The 27,903-nt window shown below is 34.6% G+C and overlaps 1 protein-coding gene across 2 annotated transcripts in view; it reads left to right on the top strand.

Annotated features, from left to right (window-relative positions):
- The window catches only part of NDC1 (NDC1 transmembrane nucleoporin), a 53,003-nt gene that overhangs the window by 3,104 nt on the left and 21,996 nt on the right, over positions 1-27,903 (top strand). For both annotated transcript variants that reach the window (XM_011370457.2, XM_023536763.1), the window contains exons 3-14: positions 1,730-1,831; positions 3,722-3,896; positions 5,458-5,596; positions 9,545-9,653; positions 14,673-14,724; positions 16,447-16,582; positions 17,388-17,480; positions 18,972-19,053; positions 20,913-21,071; positions 23,302-23,547; positions 23,655-23,767; positions 26,339-26,389. In XM_011370457.2, the coding sequence (XP_011368759.1) occupies positions 1,730-1,831; positions 3,722-3,896; positions 5,458-5,596; positions 9,545-9,653; positions 14,673-14,724; positions 16,447-16,582; positions 17,388-17,480; positions 18,972-19,053; positions 20,913-21,071; positions 23,302-23,547; positions 23,655-23,767; positions 26,339-26,389 (1,457 nt within the window). The remainder of the gene's footprint in view (positions 1-1,729; positions 1,832-3,721; positions 3,897-5,457; positions 5,597-9,544; positions 9,654-14,672; positions 14,725-16,446; positions 16,583-17,387; positions 17,481-18,971; positions 19,054-20,912; positions 21,072-23,301; positions 23,548-23,654; positions 23,768-26,338; positions 26,390-27,903) is intronic.

The following is a 27,903-nucleotide window of genomic DNA, read 5'->3' on the forward strand; positions in this document are numbered from 1 at the left end:
AAAGAATTAAAGACTAAGGAACTTAGAGTTAAACACAAAGATTGATGAGGATCTGTCAGTTATTGCTATCTACTGTGTGCTAGGCACCATGCTAAGCACCTTAAGTATATTACCTCTTATTCCTACAACTACAACCCCGTGTAGTAGAGAGGTATTATCTCTACTTTATAAATGAGGAAACTGAGACTCAGGTTAAAGTCTTCAGAGACACACAGCTCAGTAACTGAACTAGGATTTGAATGTTGGTCTCTAACTTCGAAGCTTGTGTTTTTCCACTATGCCACACTAGAATTAAAAAAATAAAGAGAAATGTTGCCAGAATAGGTTTCGAAGTCTTTAAAGTCTTGCCTAAGCCTCGGAAGCACAAATATTCTTGAAATTCTTTTTATTTCCTCTCAACAACTATAACAGTAAATTTCTTTTGCTTTGGAAAGTGGGAAGTGTGTTAATTTAATTTTTCAGAAGAAAATGCCAAGCTTTGCTCTGTGGCCTTTGGAGAGATTGCTGCTAAAGAATTAAAGTCATGTTAAGTTTTTGTTGAGACATATCAATCATTTCTTGGATGAGTCCTACAGATCAGATGAAATTAAGCCATAAACCAGTGCAGGGATGGCAAGTATTTCTGTATCCACTTTGCTGGAATCTGCATCACCCATCCATCTTTTGATCTTGGCTGTTTCTTCACAATCTCAGAGCATTAAATCTAGAGCTGTTACCAATTTTTCTGAATTGGCAATTTAGATAAAAACTTATGGCCATTTTATGTCTGTTTATTTGGCCAAGCATTCTTTAATCCTAATAATACTTTCTCTCCAGTCTCATAAATTGGATTTGATTCTTGCCATTTTCTACATCAAATGTTACTTGTCCTCTTCAATTTTTGCTTCACCTAGTGTTTTCGGAGAAGTTACACTCTTTCCTTACTTATTTCCAGTCACATGGATCAGTTCTTTGTTTTAGCTCAGTACAATGTTTAGATTTAATTGTGGATGCTTAATAAATTTTATTAATTTTAGTTAATGAATTATACTTTTAAAAATAATTAGTTTCATTACTAAGTGTTCGTCTGTTCAGCAGACATGTCCTTGTTTTTTTCTTGTTCATGATTTTAGGCATAATACATACATATTTTAAACTTTTGCCATAGTTTTGAAATGGAATATTGATTGTGGAACGACTCTAAAACATGAATGAATTAGTGTTTCACAGAGATATCATGATTTTTTTGTTTTTTCATTCAGCTAATTTAGATGATTTATGGATTATGCTATTTACAGAAATGTTACTTTTTTTAGCTATAGGAGCTAATTGGATTTATTAAGAGGAGATCTGAAAAATATTATTTACATTTTAAGAGGAGATCTGAAAAATATTATTTACATTTTAAAAAGAAACTTCGTTGATACATTACCAAATATGTACTTCTCTATTTCACATAATGAGATATGTTTTCACATGGTAGTATTTTGTCTGATGTTAACATCTGGATTATCTAAAAGAAATTCTAGTATAATTTAAGGGACCAGAGCTTGGTCCGAATAACTCACATTGTAGTTCTTAAGTGGATGTCCTATAAGACATGTCAGCAATATCTGAATAAATTCTTAAGGAAGAGAAGCTTTTAAAATTAAAATTAGAGTAGTGGTTCAAACCCTTTGTCTATGGCAGTATACTGAATATGATTACCCGACTGAATGAACTTTACTGATTCTTCTCTCTTGTGTTTTAGATTCTTTCAATGATCTATGTAGTTCCAGTGTAATCTTTTACCTCCTGCTGCTGTCAGTGGTAATAGTAATAATAAGTATTTTCAATGCGGAGTTCTATGCAGGTGAGTTTTCAAAAGTTAATCATCTTAAAATATCTGAATTTATTAAGTCAATAATAATGCATTTTGTGTATGAGTGTGTATAACAGGCTGTGTTTTGTGTCAAAGTTTTAAGTTTTACAGATGTATACAGAATTATATGCTTTGAATGTCTTAAAATTTGAGTACTAGTTTCTCTGTTTTAAAAAATATTTAGACCTTTTAGGACAAATATATGATTCCACTTATGAGGTACCTAGAATAGTCAAACTCATAGAGACAAAAAGTAGAATGACAGTTGCCAGGGGCTCTGGGCAGGAGGGGATGAGGAATTATTTAATGGGTGTGAAGTTTCAGCTGGGGAAGATGGGAAAGTCTGAAGATAGGTGGTGGTGATGGTTGTACAATATTGTGAATGTACTTTTGCTGCAGAACTGTACACTTCAAAATGGTTAAAATGAATAAACTTTGTTAATGTATATTTTACACACAAAAAAATTTAGATCTTTTAATGGTTCACAGCTTGTGTTAAAGTTGTGATTCAGCAGCTGTATTATAAAAATAATGCCTTTATGGGGTAGGAGATTAGGACCAGGTGATTTCTTAGGTCTTTCTCAAATATAAAAGTCTGTAATTCTAAGATTTTCTCAAAAACTTAAAAATATTTGTTTTGCCCTGGGAGAATCACCTGCTAGATTCCAGAGCTTTTTTACCCTCCTCAGTTTCTTTCCTCATTCTTCTTGCTTTTCAGATTCCTTGAGTCTGTCCTTAAGATACATACAATAAGAAGCATTTTCTGACAGTACTTGTTTTGCCTATAATATCGTTCCTCATTTTAGCTCTTCAGTAGTTTCTTATTAGATACGGTAAAAAATTTCAAATCTTCCAGATGTTATAATACATATATTCTTTCCCTTTGCTTTCCTAATCCCTCACTACTGGCTGATGGATCTTTTTCTGTTCAAACCTTCAAACCATGTTCAGAACTCCTTGGCTTACTGCGTGTGCTCTCACACTGCCCCTTCTGGCATTTCTGGTGGAGAGGGAAAGGTGATAGCAGCCTCTTCCCCAAAGTGTGAAGCACCTAAGTCCTCTCCCTTCACACTTAATTTTCTACCTCCCCAGTCTCTTCATTTTGAATATATTAGAAGAAAAATGCCTACATAGATAGGTTAGGGAACCCTGTGCTAGTTGTTTCAAAGGTCAGCATTCCTCACCTCACCCATACTCACCTCCCCAGCTCACTTCCAGAAAACGTCTTTGGATTACCATAGAGATATTAGAAATTCCCATACGAGCATTTATTTTTGTATTCAGTGTTGTCAATATTTACCTAGTTTGTGGTTATTTTTCACAGATGTTCTGTATAGTACCAATTTTGAAATGCTGAAATAAAGATAACTTGCTGGATGGCAAGCACTGTCTTCTTAAAAATATTATTAATTTTTTTATGGCACTTAGGATAGTGCCGTGGTAGGCCCTATTGGAGCTATCAGGAAATTTTAAAATGAAATGAAAAATGTTACTCTTACTATACAAGATGACTTGTATAGTTTAATAGTTTAGACTTCTACAGAAGGTGCTTTTTTTTACATACATCAAATATTTTTGATATTTTATGTTTGTTGAATTCAACAATTAAAAAAAAACATTCTATACATGGTGCTATACTAGGTTTCATCTCTAGATTTTTCAGTTTTTCTTTTTTTACATGCATCTCTTTGTATTTAATTTTTTTCAAATTATTTTAACTTAAAATTTTTACTAGGAATTTTTCTGCACTGTGTTTTACATTGACTCTCGGTTTCTTCCTGCCTTTCGGAGTATTTGTGCAAGGATGAGAGGGAATGGTGTAGGTCCTCCAAATTCATATGCTGCAGATTATAAAGCCACATTAATGTGTTTTGTTTGCAGTTGTGCCTTCTATTCCCTGCTCCAGACTGGCACTGATAGGGAAGATCATTCATCCTCAGCAGCTCATGCACTCTTTTATTCATGCTGCAATGGGAATGATGGTGGCTTGGTGTGCTGCAGTGATAACCAAGGGCCGATACAGTTTTCTTGTGGTTCCCTGCACCGATACTAAGAGGTAATATTAAATACATTTTTCTTCTAAGGAATCTTGTTTAGTTACTAAGCCAAAGATGACTTGTTAGTTTAATAGTTTATGGACATCGTTTGCTTTCTAGACTTCTACAGAAGGTGCTTTCTTTTTTTACATACATCATGTGTTTTTTATATTTTATGTTTGTTGAATTCAACAATTAAAAAAAAACATTCTATACATGGTGCTATACTAGATGCTGTTGGATTTGTAAGAGTGATTCACACTTAGGCTATAAGCTCCTTAAGAGTTGAGAACAACAGGGGAAATAAACCATGGATACAAATAGATGTAATAGAGAAATAGGAATGTGTGAGAAATAGGTTGTAATAGGAAAAAAGTGAGCTGTGCAGATAAAACCTTTGGGAGTTCAGAAAGCAGGGAGGATTCACACGTAGTTCCTTGGAGGAAGTAGCATTTTTTTTTTTCTTACGGATTTGTTTTTATTGGAGTATAAGAGATGGGTTGGGATGGGAAATACCCCATATTCTAATCTTCCTGGTTTAGTTTTTTTGGAACTTTTTCTTGGCACTGCTGCTTTGCTTGCCAGCAACTTCTTTAGGTCCACTGTCGACTAGCTTCTCCTTGGAGGAGAAATTCTTTTTCTTGGGAACACTTCTGTTTCCTTCCTCTTCAGGATCACTAACTGTTTCCTCCTTGGGGAAAGATTTCTTCCCCTTGGGAAGGCTTCCACTGCCAGCTGTTTCTTCAAGAACACTACTAACCAGCTCCTCCTTGGAAAAAGATTTCTTTTTCTTGGGTTTGGAGAAAGCAGAAACATATAGGTCTTTCTTTCCATTCTCCTGAGGAGCCAAGGAGGTGGCATTTAGGTTGGAGTTTGAAGGAAGACAGTATGGGAAGAATGAAGAAAGATAATTTAAATAATTATCACTACCCTCTTCAGTAGAGTACTGTCATAATTTTGAAACTAATGGAGTTCTTGTACACATGACATTAATAAAAATTGCAAGTTGATTGTGACTTTAAAAATCAGAAATGATTACTTAAGTAATCTTAAGTTCCTGTTCTCCACTGACTTTAAAACAGTGTTCATGAATACTACTGAATACTTGATTTTCTTTTGTACCCTAGCTATTATCATATAAGGCAATTTTTTTTTCCCTAATGGTGACACATTTTATTCAGTGAAAATGGTCCCCATGTGGGATTGCCCAGTTATCAGAGACAACACAGAGAGAAGCCCAAAGTTGTAGGCACCTCTATCAGGTATATGTAGTTTGTTTATAGTTCCAAGTGCAGTTTGCCAGCTTGTAAGCAGTTACTTACTACCACAGGGGACATTCTTACTCTTACCAGCTTTCCAAAGAACAGAGCTAGAGAGTTAAATAAGGGACAGAGTCTCGTATGTCAGGGAAAAGAGTTTTGGTAATCTTTTGCCCACACTTAACCTAAAACAAACCATTTCGTTAGAATTTTGGGCATTTCTTTAGTGATTAAGTCAAAGCTTTGCCTTTAGTAAATATGGAGCCTAAAACAGTGATGCGTCCCTGACTGTTGAATTAATAACCTGACTTTTTCCCTTCAGCTTCGATAGCCCTGTTGGACAAACCTGCTTAAATGAGTATCACCTTTTTTTCCTACTGGCTGGAGCATTTATGGGCTATTGCTATAGCCTCCGGTATTTTATTAACAACATGAACTATCTTCCATTTCCCATCATACAGGTAAGCTGTCATTTGAGAATTACCTTATGTTAGAATTTGGCAGAGTTAAAATTGCCTTGGCGTTTGTATGTATAACTGGCCTCACCTAATTAAAAATAGATTGTAGGACTGAGATTCTCAAAATGCCATTTGGAGAGGAGAGAGTTATTTCATGAGACTTGAGCATATATGTTTGAGAGCTGTAGCTGCCTTTCCTGCTCCCTCTCAGAATACTGCTTTGCTCCGTTCTTTCCCTCCCTGCTAGATAGTGGCAGTTGCTGTGACCTAGCAGGGCTGGGGGAGAATGAGGATGACATTCATGCAAAGTACCTCTGTGCAACTGCCACCTTCTTTTTGAACCTAAGAACTTCATGAACTTGAGGATATGCAAGTAAGTATAGAATATATCAGTAACCGTCTCAAATCCTTTTTAGAACAAGGTATGATATGTATAAATAAAAATTTCAACTGGCTTGATTGGAACAGTTTAAACTATCTTTTAGTAGATTTTTAAAAATCTGCTAACCAGGTAGGAGCTGTCTCTGGAACTCAGAACCACCTTCTCTGGCAAGAGAGAAAGAAATCATTTGAGATTCTTACTGCAGGATCAAGGCTCTCCCCAGGCTGTTCCCACTACGTCCTGACTGTGCTATTATTTGCTTCATTCCCACTGTGCAGGCTGAGGACTGGGCTTTGGAGCAAAAATATTAGAACCAGCCCCTTCCCACTAGAACCCAGTCTAGTGGAGAGAGAGGGATGTATAAACAAATCGTGTCATGAGGGTGTAAAGTTTGAGAGTGTGGTAGTTTAGAGTTCTCTTGGTGTAACTAAACATTTAACACGCTTGTTGCATTCATGAGAACAGTCTGATGAAAATACACATATAACAAGGAGGTAGTGCTCCCAGAAAAGGGTCTGGCCCTTATCTCCCTGCAGTCTGTAAGAGTATGAAGAAAAAGTCTGTTTTAGAAATTCTTTGTATCTTGTGAAGATGAATTAAAAATAGAGTGGTAGCTTTGCCACCTCAAAGTTTCACAAGGAGAAAAACTCCAAAATTTTGTATGGGAAATCATGTTTGGTCCAAATATAATTAAGAATATAGAGAATTAAGAAAAGAAAATATTCAAGAAAAATAAGATACCCCCAAATCTGTTGCTCCTCTGTGGACCTCAGTTGAAAGTGACCATTTATTTAATATCACAGATGTACAATAATGTGAACATAGGAGCAGTCTAATAATTGACAGTGCTAATAAATTACTGTTTTCTACCACATATTGTCAAATTTGTAAAATTTGACTCCTCAAATTTTTTGTGATTTCTTTTGTTAAAATTTTAGATTTGTTTTTATACCCTAGAAGTTTATTGTATTATGGTACTATTCAGCTTTGGCTTCAGGTTCAACTTTGGCAGAATGTTGAATTTTAACATTTGGCTATTTGGTATTCGGCCAAAACATATTTTGGGGGCATCTCTTGTAACCATGAGTGTACAGTGGTGTTTGGTCTACACAGTTGGGTGTTGTTATCCAGACTGGGGTTGTTGGTGCAGGAATTTTGCTGGATGGGTGCAGTGGAGTATGGAGGTAAGGATTTTGGCAAGAATAGTTGAAATGATGGCTTTTTGTGCTTTGGACCATAGTTTCTCATCCATCAGGTTCATAACTGTCTGTGTTTGCCTTGCTGGGTACACTCACTTTCCCAGAAGCCTGAGGGGAAAGAAAGACACTATACCTTAGCTTGCTTTCTTTAGTCCTAAGAGCATGGTGCACAGTGTATAGTCTTCTCTTGTGTGCTTTAAGTTGCTAAGGGAAGCAGGATTGATGGTCAGGAAATTACAAGTTTGATGTGAGAAATCAGGCCCATTCCTTCTGAACCTGTATAAATTGATGTGATGGTTTAGCCTTTTATTGTTTTTTTTAACAGCCATGCCGACCAGAGATTGTTAGATCTTAAAAAATTTTTTTACAGCAATAGCAAGTATTATTATTATCATTTTATTATCATCAACCTTATTTTTTGGTGCTGCCTGTCAGCCATCTTCCCAAGAGTATAATAGTATAATTTTTTACTATAAAATATTCAAATACTATAGGGAAAGTAAAAGTTCCCTTTGGCTACTCTGGTCAGTCTCCATCTTTGCCTTAGAGATAGTGACTGGTTTAGTATATGTTCCAAACCCTCCACTGTACATTTACATATGTATGTATCTGTGACACCATATATTTTGTGGGGTGGGTTTTTCATAAATTGTTTTACACTGTACATATTCAGTAACTGCTTTTTCATGTAAAAATATGAAAAATTAGATCTTTTAAAAGATATATTAGATTTTTTTTTTTTTAAACTTGCTACACAACTAAAACCAGCTCCATTGCCCTTATCAAATTCTTAATGACAGGGAAAATCAGGATGTTAGCGTGAAATAGGGGATGAAGAAATGGATGTGCACCAAGACAGGTGCTCTAGGCCAACAAGACTTTGAAAGTATTAAATAAGGTTGATAGATCCTGGCACATGGTAAACATTCAGTAAAGGGTAGCTCAGAGCCAAACCACAGAAGAAACCCAATAGGGAATTGAAAAACACTTGAATTTCAGAGCAAGATGAGTGCATATAGCTATTCTCTGCATATCTGCTGAAATGTCTGTACACTTGTGAGTAATGGTTAAAGCGAGAGCTGCAGTGGGAATAGTACAGAGACTTTGCCCTTTTTATTGGGGTGGATTGAAGGGAAAAGGTGTTAACATCCAGGGACTGCATAAAATAATGCAGTTCCACATCTTGTACTTTGAAAATATTTGAATAAGCCAGTATATTTGAAGTTGTACAGTTAGCGACTGAGTATTCATATAGGCTGCATTTTGCGAGATACTGTAGGAATCTGCATACATGGTATGAAGATGTAACTTCTACCTAAGTACTATAGTTTTTTGCTGTTCTTTAACTTCTGAAATTTCATAAAGAAGGATGTCCTAAATTATAACAAGCACAAAAGAATACATATATTCTTACATATACATAAATGTAGTAATACAATTACAAAAGAATTTGGAAAGTTCATCTTTTGTTCATTAGGTTTTCTTAGATTTCTAATAATTAAAAAAAATTTTTTTCCGTTGGCATTTTTTGAGCAGGAATGGGAGAGGGGTAAACTCTTGTTTCGCAAAAGCGTAGTTTTTTTTCAGAAAAAAGTTTTATATTTTTTCTTGTTTCTTTTGCCTTAGATTGATAGAACTGGGAAGTTCCCATTAAGAAACTATTTAGTTGGTTCAGCCTTATCTCACAGATACTAGATAGGAGATATGACTTGCTCAGTGTTGTACAGAAAGAAAAGCACTAGAACTCAGGTCTCTTGATCACTAGCCTAGTGTCATCTTCACTGCCTCCTATTTTTCTGCAAATAGCATTTAAAAAAATTTAATGTAGAGGCAATATATATTACCATTAAGATTGCAAACTCTGAAGACAGCCTATCCGGATTAAAATCTCAGATTTTCCTTTTGCTAGTTGGAAACATTGGTTAAGTTACTTAATCTCTCTGTGCCTCCTTGTTTTTCTCATGTGTAGGTTGGGGATAATAATAGAATCTCCTTCATAGGGTTCTTATGAGGTTTAAATGGATTAATGTATGTAAAGCGCTTACTTAGAACAGTACCTGGTCCACAGTAAGCACCCAAAGAATGTTAGCTGCTATTGTTACTGTGATTTTTATACTTCACTTCCATAGTCTTTACTATAAGTATAGATTGATATTGTTAATCTTTTCATTTCTGATCTCATATCAGTGAGATAATATATTAAACATTTAAAATCAGAAATAGTTCATGTTTTGCTTCTAGAATAAACTTTGTCTTTTTATGCAATGATTATGTTTTATATGTGGACCGTTACAGTTATATGCTTGCTTTAGAATGAAGTAGGACCCCTGTTTGGGAATGTTACTTGATTCTGTTTTTCTTTTCCCACAGCAATACAAGTTCTTGCGCTTTAGGAGATCCCTGCCCTTATTGGTTAAACACAGTTGTATGGAATCACTGTTCCTGATTAGAAATTTCTGCATCGTGTATTATTTTCTTGGTAAGAATTTCTGCTTTTTGATAGTGTATTTGTTAGGTGATAGCTCAGAAAATGTCAGTTGCAAAGTCATCGTTGTTTTTGTATGTTTCCTATACTTGTAGGTGTGTGATTAGCCTAACTGATTTATCATTTAGATTGTCAAAAGTATTTCATTAAGGGAAAATCTTGTTAAAGAAAATGTAGTATATACATATAATGGAATATTATTCAATCTTAAAAAAAGAAGGAAATCCCATCATGTACTACAACATGGATGAACTTTGAGGACATTATCCTAAGTGAAGTAAGCTAATCACAAAAAGACAAATACTGTATGATGGTACCTAGAATAGTCAGACTCTTAGAAACTGAAAGTAGAATGCTGATTGTCAGGGACTGCTAGGAGGGAGAAAAGGGGAGTTGTTCAATGGGTACAGAGTTTCAATTTTGCAAGAGGAAAAAGCTCTGGAGATCTGTTGCACAAGGCACATATCCCACTTAATGGTTAAAATAATAAATTTTATGTGTTTTTTGCCCACTTAATGGTTAAGATGATAAATTTTATGTGTTTTATAACAATAATAAAACGTATTCTTTAAAAAAAGGAAAATATTGTATGGCATTTGATCATTACTCTGGAAATAGCATACTCCTTTTTATAAGTTTATAACTTAGTACAAATACAATAAAAATAGCCTATTGCTAAGGGAACCTTGCAGAATTTATTAACATGAATATAAGTACAAAAATACAGCTTTTTAAATATAATGCACAGTACAAGTTGGATAGAAAACATTAATTTCAGTAGCAACACATAATAATATAAATAAAATCCAAAACTCTAACATATTGTTTTCAGACTATAACTTTTTCTGATCCAAATTTTTCCTATGAATGTAATTTTACAAAATTGTTCTCACTGTGTATAAGCCATTTTGTTGTCTACTTTTTTCAGTTGTAGTTTATATTATCCATATTTTTTAAAATAGCAATTTTTTAAAATTGTCATTCTAATGTTAACGTTTTGTTGTATTAACCTACTACAATTAGCCTGGCTGTTCCCCCATGTAGGCATGCCTCATTTTACCATGCTTCATTGTACTTCACAGATGTTGCGTTTTTTGCAAATTAAAGGCAAGACCTTCCACCAGCAAAATGATTACCACTCTGTTGCAGTACTCTATTGTGTTACTCTGGAACCAAACTATAATATCTCAGAGGTGTGCCTGTAGTCGTACATTGGGCTGACATAGCAGCCATGTCAACATTTCCATGGGCAGCTGTTTCTTCAATGACTCCGTTTATGTTCCACTAAAATTTTATTTCATGTGCTATCACTTTTCTTTGTAGCACTTTGGTCTTTTTTGGCTAGTTTCCTCTTTTAAGTTATTCATTTTTATAAAATGTCATGTGGGTTTATCATGGCAGGCAAGGAAGCAACACAACTACATGCTTTGTTGTCTGTGCTGAACTGAATAACTGATGTGAGTGACCAATCACCAAGAGACTTTTTTTCTTTTTCATATTAATTTATTTTCTAATTATAGTTGATATACAGTATTATATTAGTCTTAAGTGTACAACATAGTGATTAGACATTTATATACCTTACGAAGTGGTCACTTATATAAGTCTATTACCTACCTGATGTCATCCATAGTTATTACAGTGTTATTGACTATATTTCCTATGCTATACTTTACATCCCTGTGACTGTTTTTATAACTGGCAATTTGTACCTCTTAATCCCTTTCACTTTTTTCACCCATCCCGCTAACCCTCATCCCATCTGGCAACCATCAGTTTGTTCTCTGTATCAATGAGTTTGTTTTGTTTGTTTGTTTATTTTTTAGAGTCCATATATAAGTGAAATCATGGTATTTGTCTTTCTCCACTTAGCATAATACCCTCTAGGTCCATCCATGTTGTCACAAATGGCAAGATTTCATTCATTCTTTTTATGGCTGAGTAATGTTCCATTATATATATATTTGTCTTTATTTGTCTATTGATAGACACTTAGGTTTCTTCCATATATTGGCAATTGTAAATAATGCTACAATGAGTATAGGAGTGTGCATGTCTTTTTGAATTAATGTTTTGGATTTCTTCAGATAAATACCCAGACGTAGAATTGCTGGGTCCTATGGTAGTTCTAGTCATAATTTTTTAAGGAACCTCTATACCGTTTTCCATAGTAGCTGCACCAGTTTACAGTGCACAAGGGTTCTCTTTTCTTCACATCCTCACCAACACTTATTGTTCGTTGATTTATTGATGATAGCCATTTGACAGGTGTGAGATAATATCTCATTATGGTTTTAATTTGTATTTCTCTGATGATTGTGATGTTGAACACCTTTTCATATGCCTGTTGGCCATCCCTATGTCCTCTTTGGAGAAATGTCTGTTCAGGAACTCTGCCTATTTTTTAATTAGATTTTTTGTTTTTTTGGTGTTATGAGTTCCTTATATATTTTGGATGTTAACCCCTTATCAGATGTATTATTGGCAAATATCTTCTCCCATTCAGTAGGTTGTCTTGTTGGTTTCTTTTGCTGTGCAAAAACTTTCTAGTTTGACGTGGTCCCATTTGTTTATTTTTTCTTTTGTCTCCCTTGCCCAAAGAGACGGTTCTAAAAAATATTGCTAAGAGCAGTGTAAAATCTACTACTTATGTTTTCTCCTAGGAGTTTTATGGTTCATGTCTGACTTTTAAGTCTTTAATCCATTTTTTCCTTTCAATTTTAATTTGAAAAAATTCAAAAAACATTTATTTATTTTTGGCTTTTAGGCATTTTAATTTTTCAGTTACAGTTGACATTCAATATTATATTAGTTTCAGGTGTATAGCATAGTGGTTAGACAGTTATGTAAATTACAAAGTGATTCTCCCCCCATAAGTCCAGTAAACACTCGTTTCCATGCATAGTTACTATAATATTGACTATTCCCTATACTGTACTTTATATTTTATATCCCTGTGACTCTTTAATTCATTTTGAGTTTATTTTTGTAAATGGTGTGAGAAAGTGGTTTAGTTTCATTTTTTTTGCATGTATCTGCCCAGTTTTCCCCATACCATTTATTGAAGAGACTGTCTTCACCCCATTGAATATTTTTGTCTCCTTTGTCATAGATTAATTGGCCACATAGGCGTGGGTTTATTTCTGGGCTCTGTTCTGTTCCATTGACCTGTGTGTCTGTTTTTATGCCAGTACCATGCTGTTTTACTATTTGTCCTTGTAGTATAGTTTGATATTAGGTATTGTGATACTTCTAACTTTGTTCTTCTTTCCTAAGATTGCCTATTTGGGGTTTTTTGTGGTTCCATATAAATTTTAGAATTATTTGTTCTAGCTCTGTAAAAAATGCCGTTGGAATTTTGAATAAAGTAGCATTAATCTGTACATTGCTTTGGGTTGTATGGACATTTTAACATGTTAATTCTTCCTTATCCATGAGCACGGTATGTACTTCCATTTATTTGTATCTTTATTTTCTTTCTTCGATGTCTTATAGTTTTCTGAGTACAGGTCTTTTACCAGCTTAGTTAAGTTTATTCCTAGGTATTTTATTCTTTTTGATTCAATTATAAATGAGATTGTATTCTCCATTTCTCTTTCTGATAGTTTGTTATTTGTGTATAAAAATGCAACTGATTTTTGAATATTAATTTTGTATCCTGCTACTTTACTGAATTTATTTATTAGTTCTAACAGTGTTTTGGTGGAATCTTTAGGGTTCTCTCTATATAGTATCTTATCGTCTACAATAGTGACAGTTTTACTTTTTCCTTTCCATTTGGATGTTTTTGATTTCTTTTCTTTGTTTGACTTTTTGTGGCTAGGTCTTCCAATACTATGTTGAATAAAAGTGGTGAAAGTAGACATCCTTGTCTTATTCCTGATCTTAAAAAAAAGTTTTTTAGCTTTTCACCGTTGAGTATGTTAGCTGTGGGTTTGTCATATATGGCCTTTATTATGTTGAGATATGTTCTCTCTATTCCCACTTTGCTGAGAGTTTTTATTATAAACGGATTTGGATTTTGTCAAATGCCTTTTCTGCATCTATTGATAAGATCATATCATTTTACCTTTCATTTTGTTTATGTACTATATCATGCTAATTGATTTGCTGATATTGAACCAACTTTGTATGCCAGGAATAAATCCCACTAGATCATGTGTATGATCTTTTTAATGTATTGCTGAATTTAATTTGCTGATATTTTGTTGAGAATTTTTGCATTTGTGTTCATTAGGGATGTTGGCTTATAATTTTCTTTTTTTGTAGTGTTTTTGTCTGGTTTTGGTATCAGGGTAATGCTGGCCTCGTAAAATGAGTTTAGGAGCCTTCCCTCCTCTTCATTTTTTTGGAATAGTTTGCAAAGGATAGGTATTAATTCTTTTTTGAATGTGTGGTAAAATTCAGCTGTGAAGACATCTGGTCTAAGACTTTTGTTTGTTGGGAGTTTTTTGATTCCTGATTTGATTTGTTAGTAGTTATCCATCTGCTCAGATTTTCTGTTTCTTCTCGATTCAGTCTTGGAAGAGTGTATATTTCTAGGAATTTATCCATTTCTTCCAGGTTGTCTAATTTGTTGGCATATAATTGTTCATAGTATTTTCTTGTAATCCTTCAATCACCAATGGACTTTGAAAAAAGATATGTGATTGGTCACAGATCATGGTGTGCATCTATTATCTACATACTGATTTGTGTACTAAAAATCTAGAATACTGTATTCAGTTGCTCACAGTTACTGTGCTGTGGTAACTAAAATTTCAATTGTGTTGTTGGGGATTGGTTTAGTAACCAAACCATGATAACTGAAATATCTACTTATCAGAACTACAAAGCAAGGACCTCTTGTATTTAGAAATTATTCTCTTTACTTGCCCATTCCTAATCAGTCTAGCATTTTGACTGAGGTCTTGGTGTCTACTTGGCTGTCTCATCAATCTCATATTCCAAAGCATGATTAAGGTTTGCTTTATTAATTTTTTATGTTCATAATGTTGTATTCTTCCCTCTCAGGTTATATTCCTAAAGCTTGGATTAGTACTGCTATGGACCTTCAGATAGATGAGTAAGTGCGCTATGAAAAGTCTAATTTTAACTCTCTTAGATGTTTTCATCCTTTTAGATGTTTGTTTCTTTCCAGATGTTTTGTTTGATTTAGCCTTTAAGATCTTTAAAAACTGTATTCATTTTTGAATATACATAATTCACATAACTTAAAATTCCAGTGGTATATAAAAGGGTATATTTTGCCTCTGTCTGCACTCGTTACTCTCCTAGAAATAAACAATGATAATTCATATTTTGTTAGATACAGCTTTTATATTATGTAAAAGGGTATACTTTAGTTGCATGGACATGCCTCTCATTTTTCTTCTCAATAATCATTCTGTGCTATGCTGGGCTAGACAACTATAGTGCTATAGCATTATTCTTATTTTTGCCTATGAGGAAACCAAAATTAAGCAGGGTCATGTGACCAATAGAAGATCATAAGTGTCAATCAGATGGCAGCACTGGGGTGTATTCTAGTTATTCCCCATGTACTTTGCACATAGATAAAGCCTTAATCTTTATTTGGCAGATAAATCTAAATTTCTGTTAGTGTTTGTTCTTTTAATTATTAGTTATTCCACTGTGAGACTTTTTGTATCATACATGGACTTCACTAATACCAGTTTTGGGGAGTGGGAATATTGGCATATATAGGTGTCTCTGAGATGTTAGTTTCTACAGTGTGTATTTCTAACTTTTAAAAGTTCCTAGGTAAATCTTAGTTTTATCTTCTGCTTAATTACTAGATATGAAACCAAATGCATGGGTCATTTATTATGTTAGCCCAGATTTTAAACTGGATCAAATGGAAAGAGAAAAATACTAATGATATTTGATAGACATTTAATATGCCTTTTTTTTTTTTTTTCCACCAAAAAAAATGTTTTGTTTGTATGGCAAAGTGCCTGATTTTCTGTCCTTAATGTATGCCAGAACATCAGTAAATGTTTACTTAAAAGCTGAAAATAACTTTATTTATTGCACCCCTACTCCACAAATAAATGTCAAGTACTATGCTGGGCACTCCTAACATAAAGTGTTTTAAATCTCATAATAGCCCTAAGAGGTAGAATAGAGATTATGCCTCTATTATATGGATGAGGAAACTGAGAATGAGATAGGCCAAGAGATTTATGTAATCATGACACATCACTGGCAGAGTCAGAGGTTCAAATTCTGTTTTTACCATCGCTCCTTGTGTGATTGTAGTTATGATGGCTTTGCTAATTGACTTAATCAAGGTTTTGGTAAGGTAGCATTTGTTTTATTTATCATTCTAACAGTTTCTTAAGTTATTTTAAAAGTAAAGATTGTTATTTTTAGGTAGAACTATGTGCTTTTAACTACTGTGAAACTGTTTATAGGATATACAGATACAGGTGAAATCTGGTTCAAGAGAGGTGCTAGTCATGTTGAATGAGTTTTAAATATCAAACTATAAAGCAACAATAATAAAATTTTACCTAGCCTGTAGGGGTATACTTGTAGGTGTGGCTCATTCTTGGAACATGAGAAACCAAGTCCAGTTTAGGTCTACTGTTCCCTGTGGGCTTCCTTATGTACTTCATTAGAAAGTATTACTGAAAGTATTCTAGGGTACAAAATGAGAGGAGTCTGTCACCATTATTATTTACAAATAGGGTTTATTTTTTTTCTCAGTGTTGAGTCTCAACTCTGTTAAATGCTTAGAATGTATTTTTCCCTTAGGATTAAATAGTAATTTCTGCTTTCACAGGCAATTTCATAGGCCTCTTGACACTATGAGTGGCCTCTTGAATCTCTCATTACTCTATCATGTCTGGTTATGTGGTGTCTTTCTCCTGATGACTTGGTACATCTCATGGATACTCTTTAAAATCTATGCCACAGAGGTGAGTGTTGAGTTTTTTGTTAATACTTTTGTGCTTTGGAGTGTACAGGTTTACTTTTAGTAGAGCAGTGATCAACATGATATTATACACAAAACTATTTTGGTAAAATGAGTTTTGGTTTCTTCTGAGACTTCATTAGAGATGTATCATTTGTAACCATCATTTACTTTTTTTTTTATGAGGAACAGTGTTGGTATTCTTAATTGTTGGCAACTAAACTGAATGGACTGCTAGTGGTACTAACTATGCTTTATCTATAGGCTAATTCTCTAAAGTTTTCCATTTCTCTATTGACTACATAGTAGGTGGGCTTGAATTTAAAAATTATTTTTATTTGCTTTATATTTAAAATAATAAGGCAATACAATATTATTTGAATGAAATTTAAAAAATTTATATTGAAGAAATGTTTTTAAATGAATAGGGATCGATTACACTGTCTTTATCATCCAAGTGTTTATCTTGGGCAGTGAGTGTTTCTGTTTCATTTTACCATCTCTGCAGGTTTGTATCCTTCAAAGGATCTTTGTTTCTAAAATTTATTTCAAAAAAGTAATTAATTAAATAAAATAAAATGTTTCTATTGGATCCAGAGATGTAATAAAATAGGGAGAGTAACATTTTAGAAAGTAGTATGTTTGAACATGTATAACTTTAAAATAACCTATTTTTGCAATGAACACTAAAGATGTCAGTTTGGTAGTATTGTCTCCCTTTATAATAAATTCAGTTAGCACTTACCAAATGTAATCAAGTCATGAAAATAATAGTTTTTATAGTCTTTGTATTTAATTATATTTGATAGGCTCATCTGTTCCCTGTTCAGCCACCATTTGCAGAAGAGTCAGATGAATGCCTCCCAAAAGTTTTAAATAGCAATCCTCCCCTCATCATAAAGGTACCAGAACTGTTTATTTTATATCTTTACATAGTCTTCTCTGACTTATCTTATGGAGAAACTTAATATCTAGCATATTTAGGTATTTAGATAAAATTTTCAAGGGCTTAGAATAATACTGGTATTATAAAAATTACCTACCATGCTACATTGAATGCTATTTACTTTTTTAGTTTTTTTCCAAGTGACTAAAATACAAGTATTTATTGCAATGTATATATATAAGCCAAGCTAATTCTATATTTAGAAGAGATATAAAAATATTTCCAAGCATGAAATATGCTGATATCCAGCTATATGCATTAGCTTTTCATAAACTCCTCATGGTAGCTAAACAAGCAATGTTGGTTTTTATATTTTTATCACTGGATCAAGACGTATCTGTACTCATGTAGTATTGTTGGCTATTGTGATCAGAGGTAATGTTTGGTAGTGTGTAGAGACATTCAGTGAACTCTCTTAAAATGTGAATAACGATAATGATCCTAAAACAGATTTTAATAAAAATAATTTAAAGAAGTTGCAATATATTTAAAAATCAAACTAAGTGAGAATAAATTGTTTTGACTTAAATTGTATTTTGAAATTTTGGAGTAGATCTACAATATATGTGATCTTATTAAGAGGTCATCATAATACTTAAAGAACCAAAATAGTTAGAACCCATAGTTTCAATTATACTCTGGAAATGTTATAAACTAATAAGAATATGAATCATTGAGGCTCTGATTACCTTTTTAAATGTCGATTATGACTAATTTAATAGATAAACAAAACATCAGTAATTCACTTGGTTATTTCACAGATCTTTATTTAGTGGACATTATACTTAGGGTATAATGATGAATAAGATGTAGCACAGGCATATATACAAAATAATGCAAATTTATTATGTTAAATACAGTGGGGAGTACTTATTCTACTTGAGACCAATATAAGAAAGGTTCACAGAGAAGTTGATGTCTTGGATGATGAGTAAAGAGGTTTTCCAGGAAACAAAATGAAGATTTTTCAGTAAAAAAGTGTAGTAGACACTATGTGTCTACTGTATGGCTAGGCATTGCATTTGAATGTGGTAGCAAGACTTTGTTCCTGCCTTATAGATTGGTGGGTGGAACCAGATGAGACAAGTAAACAGACAATTATAATAAATTATGTTAAGGGTCACATTTGAGAACTGTGTGAGTATATGTTAGTGCAGGAGAGGCCAGGAAAGTACCAGGAGGAAGTGATGTTTAAGTTTCCCACTACAGAGGAGGGAAAGAAATCGGAGAGTTCTGTAGTTTCTCGTAGCTGGAGCCTGTTAGCGGGTTAGCCTTTACTGGGTACAGGCAGGAAAGTTCTGGAAGTCTAAAAAGGAAGGTTAAAAGTTATTTTCTTTATGGAAAGTTTCAACTAATTTCCCCTTAGATATATAATGCTGAGCCCTGTTAATAAATAGGGTTTTATATAAAGATTTAAAAAAATTAAATAAAATTTTTTTTCTTTCAGTATTTGGCCTTGCAGGACCTGATGTTACTTTCTCAATATTCTCCCTCACGAAGACAGGAAGTTTTTAGCCTTAGCCAACCAGGTATTGCTAAAGTAATAGACCTAATTAGACATGTGTGTGCATAATGTGTTCTACCTAAGTTTATGTGAGATAGGTATAACTAATAAAATATTGCATATGAGTGAGTCCATTAAATGAAGTTTTGATTTAAATCTTATAAAACTAAGTGTTTATATTGTTGTGGTTAGATGTTATGTCATCTGGAAGAGCATTTTAAATTTTTTATATTATTTCCTTTAGCCCTCTGGTTCCTTTAACCTGAATAAATTATAAGGTAGATTGACAATTTTAGAGCAGGAAAGCACAGTTTAAGAATCCTAAAAGTTTTAATGTTACAAGGGGTCTTAAAAATTAGGTATTATAATCTCTAGATGGGGACCTAAGTCTCAGAGAGATTAAGTGGCTTAAATAAAAATATCAGAGTTCGAATAAATTCTGTCATTTAACTCCAAGTGCAGACCTCTGTCCTCCTGCCATGCTACCCTGCCTCCCTTAAAAAAATAGTAGATAGAAACTAGATTTGATGGTGACCCAAGGATACTCTTGACAACTCTGAAACATTTCTTCACTGTTACTTGCCAAACTCTTCAAGACTGTAATTGTGCCAGTGCTCTGCTGTATTCCTAGAGGGAAAGCATCCCAGCCCTAGGCACCAGTGGGGAACAGAGAACTGGAATAGCTTTTCATCTACTCTCTACTCAGCTCTTCATTATTTGCTAAACTTGCCAATTCCCAGATTATAAAATAAACCTTCTGTAGTTAAATGTTGCATGGAAATGAAATCCAGTTATATAATAATATAAATAATTGGAGCCACTCCCTTTTTAGTAGCATGGAAAATCCAGAGCTAATGCTCTAGAGAATAACTGTAGCAATACTTTTCTATCAGACTTAGGTTCACTTAGGAATTTTCTATACATTAAATATTTTCACCAGATAGTCAAGTAAACTATAAAAGGGTGGTATGTTCCCAGCCAATGAACTTGCATTCAGGGGCATATTAAAATTAACGGGACCATTCTTTAATTCCCTAGTGGTACAGAGTCATAGCAGTACAGAACATCTTGGGGCCTACTGATGAAGTGTTCTGTTTATTTGCAATTTAAGTGGTATTCCTCTTGAGTTGTAAATGGAGGAAATGTTTAATGAGGGATCTAAGTAAAGAGAGAATGATTATTTGGCACCCAGGATGGGGAAACCAGTTTCAGTGGATTCCTCTGCTATTTTCAACACATAGTGAAACATGGTTGATTTTTACATAACAGCTCTAGGAGATAAAAGTCTTAGAAAATCCAAAGATAATGAGAAGTGAGGGAATAAGAGTGTGGATCACAGTAGTTTAAAAAATCAGATATGTAAAGTCTCCAGGTATAAAGTATGATCATTACCAAATAATGTGTGACTCCTACAGATGTAATAGCAAATAGGGACTATTATACAAATAAAAATGTAAGAGCACAGTGGATCAGACACAACAGTTTAGAGGTCATCGGGGACCATGGAGTGCATCTCATTAGACATGCTAGTGTTCATTGTGTTAGTCTTCAGTCTGTTTAATACTGAGGTAATAAAGTAACCTTGGGCTTTTTATTCAAGCTATGCTCAAGTGTTTGGCTTTATTTTAGGGATTAGTTAGGGAGGCTTTTTATGGTAAAATAGCAACTTTTTGCTTGTAGACTTTTGGGAAAATTATTTCATCCAAATATTTATTGAACTCCTGCTGTGTATTAGATGGCGTGAGTATAAATCCTCATCCTGAACTGAGAAAAGTGGGCCCTGATGCAAAGTGTAATGCAGCATTTCTTTTGATTTTTCTCCCCATTTTGAGAGGAGACTGTATGATGATCTACATTTAAAACCTGGTGTTTGTACCTCCTTAGGCGGACATCCCCACAATTGGACAGCCATTTCAAAGGAGTGTTTGAATCTTTTAAATGATATGACTCAGAAACTGGTTCTTTACCAAGAAGCTGCTGCTACGAATGGGAGGGTAATGTCTTCATCATACTCAATGGAACCTAAGAAATTGAATTCTCCAGGTAACTCCTTGTACTACTAAGAGTGGGGAAAGCAATTGCATTTTACTTCTTGAGTAAGATGACAGTAGTTAATGTAAAGAAATGTATATGAATGTGAGGTATATAATTTTGGGGAAAATCCAATATATGGGCTATCGTATTGAACCAAGAAAAAGACCTGGGTATCATTGTAGATTGAAAAATATTAACTCCAGGGTGGTGGTGGTAGTAAAAAGGCTAACAAAATGTCGGTCACCAAATAGAAGACTTTAGCTTACTCTAAATACAAAGCCTGGTGAATCTTTACAGGTAATATTGGATGCTGTTCTTATTGCTGTGTCTCAGAGATGAAAAGTTGCTAGACAATGTCCAGAGAAGAGCAACTAAAATAACTGAGTGATTTGGGGGTGGGAGCATCACATTCATTGTTAGAAGATTGCCTAATATAATGTTAGTACTCCTTCAGTTTGAAAGATGAAAATTGACAGCAAGAAGTACAGTGGAGGAACTTACGCTATTTCACCAAATCACTTAAGTAGAAAATGCTTATGAATGAAAGACTGATAAAGCACTTAATGCTTAGATGCCTTTAGGAGCCAGGCCTTTCATGAAAATGGGCAAAACTGGCTAGGTGAGGATGGTAGCAAGCCAGAGAGCACAGGTTTCATCTAAAGGGGGAAGCTATGGGTTAGCTTTAGTCTGTTCCCATGAGGGAATTTGGACCCAGTATCTGAACTTGTGGTCTTTTTTTTTTCTTTCTTTCTTACTTTTTTTTTTTTTTTAAAGAGAGAAGCCTGAAATCTAAAAAAACTTTTATGTGAAATCTTCCATTTTTTCAATGTCAGCAACTAATCTTGGTATTTAAAAAATCCCTATATGGGCCAAAGCAAACACTTCTGTGTTTTTGCCTTCATTATTCTGGAGTGACCACATACTAAAAACAAATATTATAATTGAAAATGATCGAAATAAGTCCACGAATGTCAGGTTTTAAAAGATTCTAGAGCGTTTCAGATGTTATCAACTTTCAGATTAGCATTTATTTATTGAACAAACAGTTACTGAATGCCTCTTACATACCAAGCAATGTGCTGGAATCAAGGGAATCAAAGATTAGGAAAATGTTCTTAGAACTAACCTTTTAGTGGGAGACACACAAATGATGACAGTGTAACTACTAAAAGTAAATCTGTCAAAAAGGAGCCTGAATGGATAAGATGATGTTTGATAATAAAAGAAGGACTTTTATGATCTAAAAAGGAGTTTAGATTTTATCCCATAGGGATATAGAACCATTAGAGAATTTTGAATAAGTTAATTTTATCAAATTAGCACATTACAAAGTTCATTGTAATCTTAGGTTGGAAGGATGGATCATGGGTCTGACCAAATGAGTTTTTCATTATTTTAAATTGTCATATCCTATCACACAGACAAAATTTGCCTTTAATTTTGAGGACTTACTGCAAAACTTAAAAAAACCTCAGTCTTAATTTTTAAATTGATTATTCAAAGATTTGTAATTGCCACTAACTCTTAAAATGTCATATAATGAAGATATGGTACTTTAAATGTATAATGTCTTATGGTGGTTTTATTAAGAATATAGAATATTAGTGTGATTTATTTGTCTTTGTGCCTTGTACTGGAGTGGCAGGAAAAATGTTCCTTTGTTTTTGAACAATAGGCTCTAAGTAAATTGATAGTTATAATTTGTGAAGAAGCTGTTTACAGATCAGATTTGTAGGGTCAGTTGTGTAGATATTCTGGGCAAATTAGTCTTTGGTATGATTTCTGATAACTTGAAAGAACCCTGGGGAAAATGGGATAAGGTTAGCACTCTCTGTTTGTCCATTTTCACAGTACGAACTTGGTTATGTTTAGCCAAGTAATAGTTACAGTAGGAGCATGTGATAACACTAGAAAGATTCTAATGCAATAATTAAAGTTGTTGCCATATAAAAATAAAATATAAATTGATGAGTTTATTCAGAACAACTTAGAGTTGGAGAAACTGACCTTGAAGATGAGGAAATTTGTGGAGGGGAAAGATGTTTAAAGCTCTGTGAATGGTCACTGAGTTGCAGCAGTAAAAGCTGGCTCTTGAAATATAAACCTAAATGGAAACAACCTACTGAGCCTTGGGTAAATGCATTAAACAAAAAATTGAGATGTATAAAATTTGAGAACACCCCATGCTGGCCTGTTTGGATCAGATTGTCCTTTCAGCTCTGAATCTGTTCTTTTGCAGAAGAAACTACTTTTCATACACCCAAATCTAGCCAGATGCCTCAGCCTTCAGTGCCACCTTTAGTTAAGACATCACTGTTTTCCTCAAAATTATGTACACCTGATGTTGCAAGTCCCCTTGGAACCCCATTTGGCTCTAGTGTAATGAATCGGATGGCTGGAATTTTTGATATAAACACCTGCTATGGGTCACCTCAAAGTCCTCAGCTAATAAGAAGAGGGCCAAGATTATGGACTTCGGCTTCTGGTGAGGACTGTTTATTTTCTAAAATTTGAAAGTCATAGTTGCAGAGAATCAGCTTGCCTGTTTTCACCTTGTTTTTTTTGTTGTTGTTGTTTGTTTTTTTTTTATAGATCAGCAAATAACTGAATTTTCTAATCCTCTATCTACCACTATTAGTGCTGAGGGTAAGGCAGTGAGACAGCCCAGTGTGATTTATTCATGGATTCAGAATAAACGTGAACAGGTAGGATGGTATGGTTTTAGGATCTATATTTGCATGTAATATTGAGAGCATCAAGGATTTCACACGAGTAAGCCATCAGGAATAAATAGGTCTTTTTCTGATGCTTCATGTATTCAGTTGACCCATATGAAATTGTCAGAATTTGACTGATTTTGAGCTATGTGTGGTTTGTGTGAGGAGCATGTGAGGACACTAGTGTGGCTATAGCAAAGTGAGGGGAAAGTGGTAGGTGGGTGATGAGGTCAGAGGGGTAACAGGCACCCAGAGCTCATTGGGCCCATTAGTGTTATAAAGACTGACATTTCCTCTGAGTGAGATGGAAAGTCACTGTGTGGTTTTGCCCATAAGAATGGATGATATAACCTTATATTTTGAAAGTGCTGCTTTCTCTATCTGCTCTTTCTCTCAGAGAGCAGGAATAGAAACAGAGACAGTAGTAAAGCTGTTGAAGTAATCTAGTGTGAGATGGTGCTATCTAAATGACCAGAGTGGTTGTGGAAACCATAAGATGCAATCACGGTCTGGATATGTTTTGAAGATAGTTGTAATAGGATTTGCTTATGGTTTGGTTGTCATGTGAAACAGAGAGTCATTGTTGACTAAAGTTTTTGGCCTAAGGATCCAAAATAATACAGTTGTGATCAAGGACAGGGCAAATTTCCCCGAGTGTGGAGGAGACCAGGCCTTCTACTGAGAGAAGAAGACAGTCCTTGGTGGAGAGTGTAGAAAGAATTCAACACACAAGCCAGAGTTAGAGTCAAAAGGAAAGTTTTAGAATAGAGATAACACTCCATAGACAGAGTGTAGTCTCCTCTCAGAAGCAGAGAGTGAGAGGGACTAAGAGAGATGAGGACAGTGAGAGACAGAGTACCAAGAGAGAGTTGAGAGAGAGACCCTGAGTGCTTGGGGAATTCAGTTTATATATCATTATTTCCTGTGAGTTATAGTTTAAAAGACTTTGTTAACCCATTTCCTTTGATACGGACGTACAGTGAGGAAGGGGAAGAGTATATAGGGTGAAAAGGTAAGAATATGTAGAGCAAAAGGCCTGTTGGTAGTTCCCAGCCTTTAATCCATAGGTTCTCCATGGGTTTAGCCACAGAGAATGATTTTATTTTGTGTCGGGTGCCACTTAATGTCTCTGTTGTTCCTGTTTGCCCTTCACATGTGTTAGCAATCCCAGTAGAAATCTTCCTTTGTTCTGCAAGTGTCCTCCTGGCCTGGCTGCAGGGCTGATCAACCTATTGCAGTCTCTGAAAGTAGCTTGATTTAACATTTTTAATTCTTTTGCCTCCTCCCTACATTAGTTGCAGTTTATTGAGCTGCAATTTGCTGATGATTCTGGAAGAAGGGATTTGATAGAGAAGAGGTAGGGAAATCTAGAATTTGATTTTAAAAATGTCAATTTTGAGATACTTATTAGACAACTTGAAAATACTGAATAAGAAATTAGACGTATATCTGGAGTATAGGGAAAAATTCTGGGTTAGAAATGTAAATTTGGAAGTCATCAGAGTGTAGACAGTATTTAAAATTATGAGACTCCATGAAAACTCTTGGGGAGTGTAGTTACATAAGAAAAGAGATGCAAGAAATGGGGCCTTCCAATGACTAGAGATCTGGGAGCTGAGGAGGAATAGCAGAGGAGACCATCGAGGTGAGAAGAGAGTCAAGAAAAAAAAGTATTTCAAGGAGATGTGAATGTCAGATGCTCCTGCTAAGTAGCATGAGATTCAAACTGAGAACGAACTGTTACACTAGAAATGTGAAGGACATGGACCCCTTGTCAAGAGCTTTTGGATAGATAGAGTAGTGGCAATGAATTCCTGACTGGCATGGGGTCAGGAGAGATTGAGAGAGGAATTGGAGACTGCAAGAAAAGTCAGATCTTTACAGTTTTGCTATTGGAGGAGCAGGAAAATGGGTTAATAGCTTGGGGGAATTGAGAGGTCAGGAATAGTTTTAATTTTTAAGATGAAAGAAATAACTTGTTTACTGATAGAATGATCACTTAATAGAGGGGAGAACTGAAGGCATTTTACAAACTTCAGGATCCCATGTGGCTCTATAAGTACTGCTGTGTCATGAATTTACTTTCAAGTTGGTTGGGATATGTAGCTTTCAGCTTATAATTGCTTTCTCTATAAATGTCAGCTCATTAGAAAACCATTTCACAGCTTAAGATTTTTTTTTTGGTAGGGGAAACATGCTCTTTTTTGGTATTAAGTGGTTAAAGGGCAAGACAGCTGTGGAGACTTGAGAAAGACTATGGTCTTAGAAAATATCACCAAACTATGTAGACTTTTTTGTATTATGACATATCTCTAATTTGGGAGTTAGATATGTGTACATGGTAATAATGCAAGTTAGGTTAGATAGTCCATCTTGGTAATCCAGTTTCCAGTACAAAGGTATTTACTTGTGTGGTTTATTGTAAATGTTGTTCTTTCTCTGTAAGATGTGGAATGTTTTATTTAAGTTAGTGTCAGGAAGAACCTAGAAATGTGAAGTATTATATTTGAATAGAATTGAAAACTGTCGATGTGTTAATTCTTTTTTTTTCCAACTCAGATTAAGAATTTCTTGTCAAAACGAGTGCTGATAATGTATTTTTTCAGTAAGGTAAGAATATGTCATAATAGCATTGGAAATGGGGGGAGAGGAAATGTAGAACTAAAGTAGCAGGATTTGACTTCTAAATATTTAGCTTGATCCTAGCAAGCTAAACGGCTTTGCATAGTGCTTCACTAAACCTGCATTTTAACAATAGCTGTTCTATACTTACCTCACATCTCTCCTCAGTGACTTCCTGAAGCTTAACTCTAGTTGGCCTCCTGAGTCTCTTGGCTGCAGGCAGCTTTGTGCTGATAAGCAACCTCTTCCTGCAAAATGAGCAAATACATGGCGATTCTTCATGGCTCATTGTCGGGCTAACATCTTTGTGGCCAATTTGGTGTTCAGATAAGAGATGACTGGTTTAGATTGCAGATGTTAAACTTGTGTTGGATAAAAACTGTAATTCTGGCCACAAACTAAATAACTTTCCAACTTGTCTCTCAGCTGTTGCAGCCGCCACAGAAGAGTAAATCTCAATTGCAGAAGCTAAAGATTCATTTCTGTTTTCACTGGCTACAGCTGTTGTGTGTTAACTAATCCTTTGATGAGTAAAACCTTTGCCCGTATGTAGGAGAAAGAATTTTAGTTTTTAGTTTTTTAAATCTAGCTTCTCTCTTTCTGCAGATATTGCAGTATTAGCTAATATTGCACTCGGTTGTGCCTTCAAGTGAAAGTTTGCATTGGCATACATTATTCATTTTTATTCTTCGGGAGTCATACTTTGATGGGGGAGAGATCTGAGTAACTCCGAGAGAATATAGATGCACATAACAAAGGATCATTTCAAATTCTTGAAACTTTTTTTCCACTACGGTGGCAGAGAAGATCCACCCAGCTGTAGCAATTACCTTTACCAAAAATAATCTACCTTAGGCTGTCCAATAGAGCTTTGGGGAAACTGAGACACTTGAGGAAGGTATCTTCCACCAAGAGGAAGAGGGATTGTCTGAAGTTTTACTTCAGTGCTTTGTTTCAGAAGAATGGAGAGAACTCACCCTTGTGTATCCTATGCTCTTTTCACCTAAGCATCCCTCATTTAATTCTAACAGCATTTCTGTGGGGGTTTTTTTGTCCTCATTTTACAGGTAAGGAAACCTGAGGCTCAGAGGGTTCAAGTAGCTAGCCTAAGGCTAAATAGCCAGTAAGTGGCAGAGCAGATGCCGAATAAGAGCTTTTTCCTTGGAAGTAAACAGCTACTTTCGATTCTAATTTTGCACGGGGATCTGTTGTATAACAAGGAGTTGTAGACACTGCTATTTGATGTTGAGAAGTGTAATATGCTGTTGTGCTTATTAATAAGTTTCATTAGGTGCATTACCAAAGCCAGCATTAATTTAAATGGGTCCGTTGTTGCTTCACACTATTCAGCCATGTTGCATTAAAGAAAGTTGGGTAGTTTTTCTTCGACATGAGGTTGCGGGTAAACAATTTAAGAGCGATATTATGTTTTTAGGCAGTTTTTTTGTTTGTTTAAAAAAAGCTTTCATAACCATTCTCTTAAGTGATCTCTATACTAATCC

This window comes from Pteropus vampyrus, unplaced genomic scaffold (assembly GCF_000151845.1).
Source record: "Pteropus vampyrus isolate Shadow unplaced genomic scaffold, Pvam_2.0 Scaffold170, whole genome shotgun sequence".
NCBI lineage: Eukaryota > Metazoa > Chordata > Mammalia > Chiroptera > Pteropodidae > Pteropus > Pteropus vampyrus.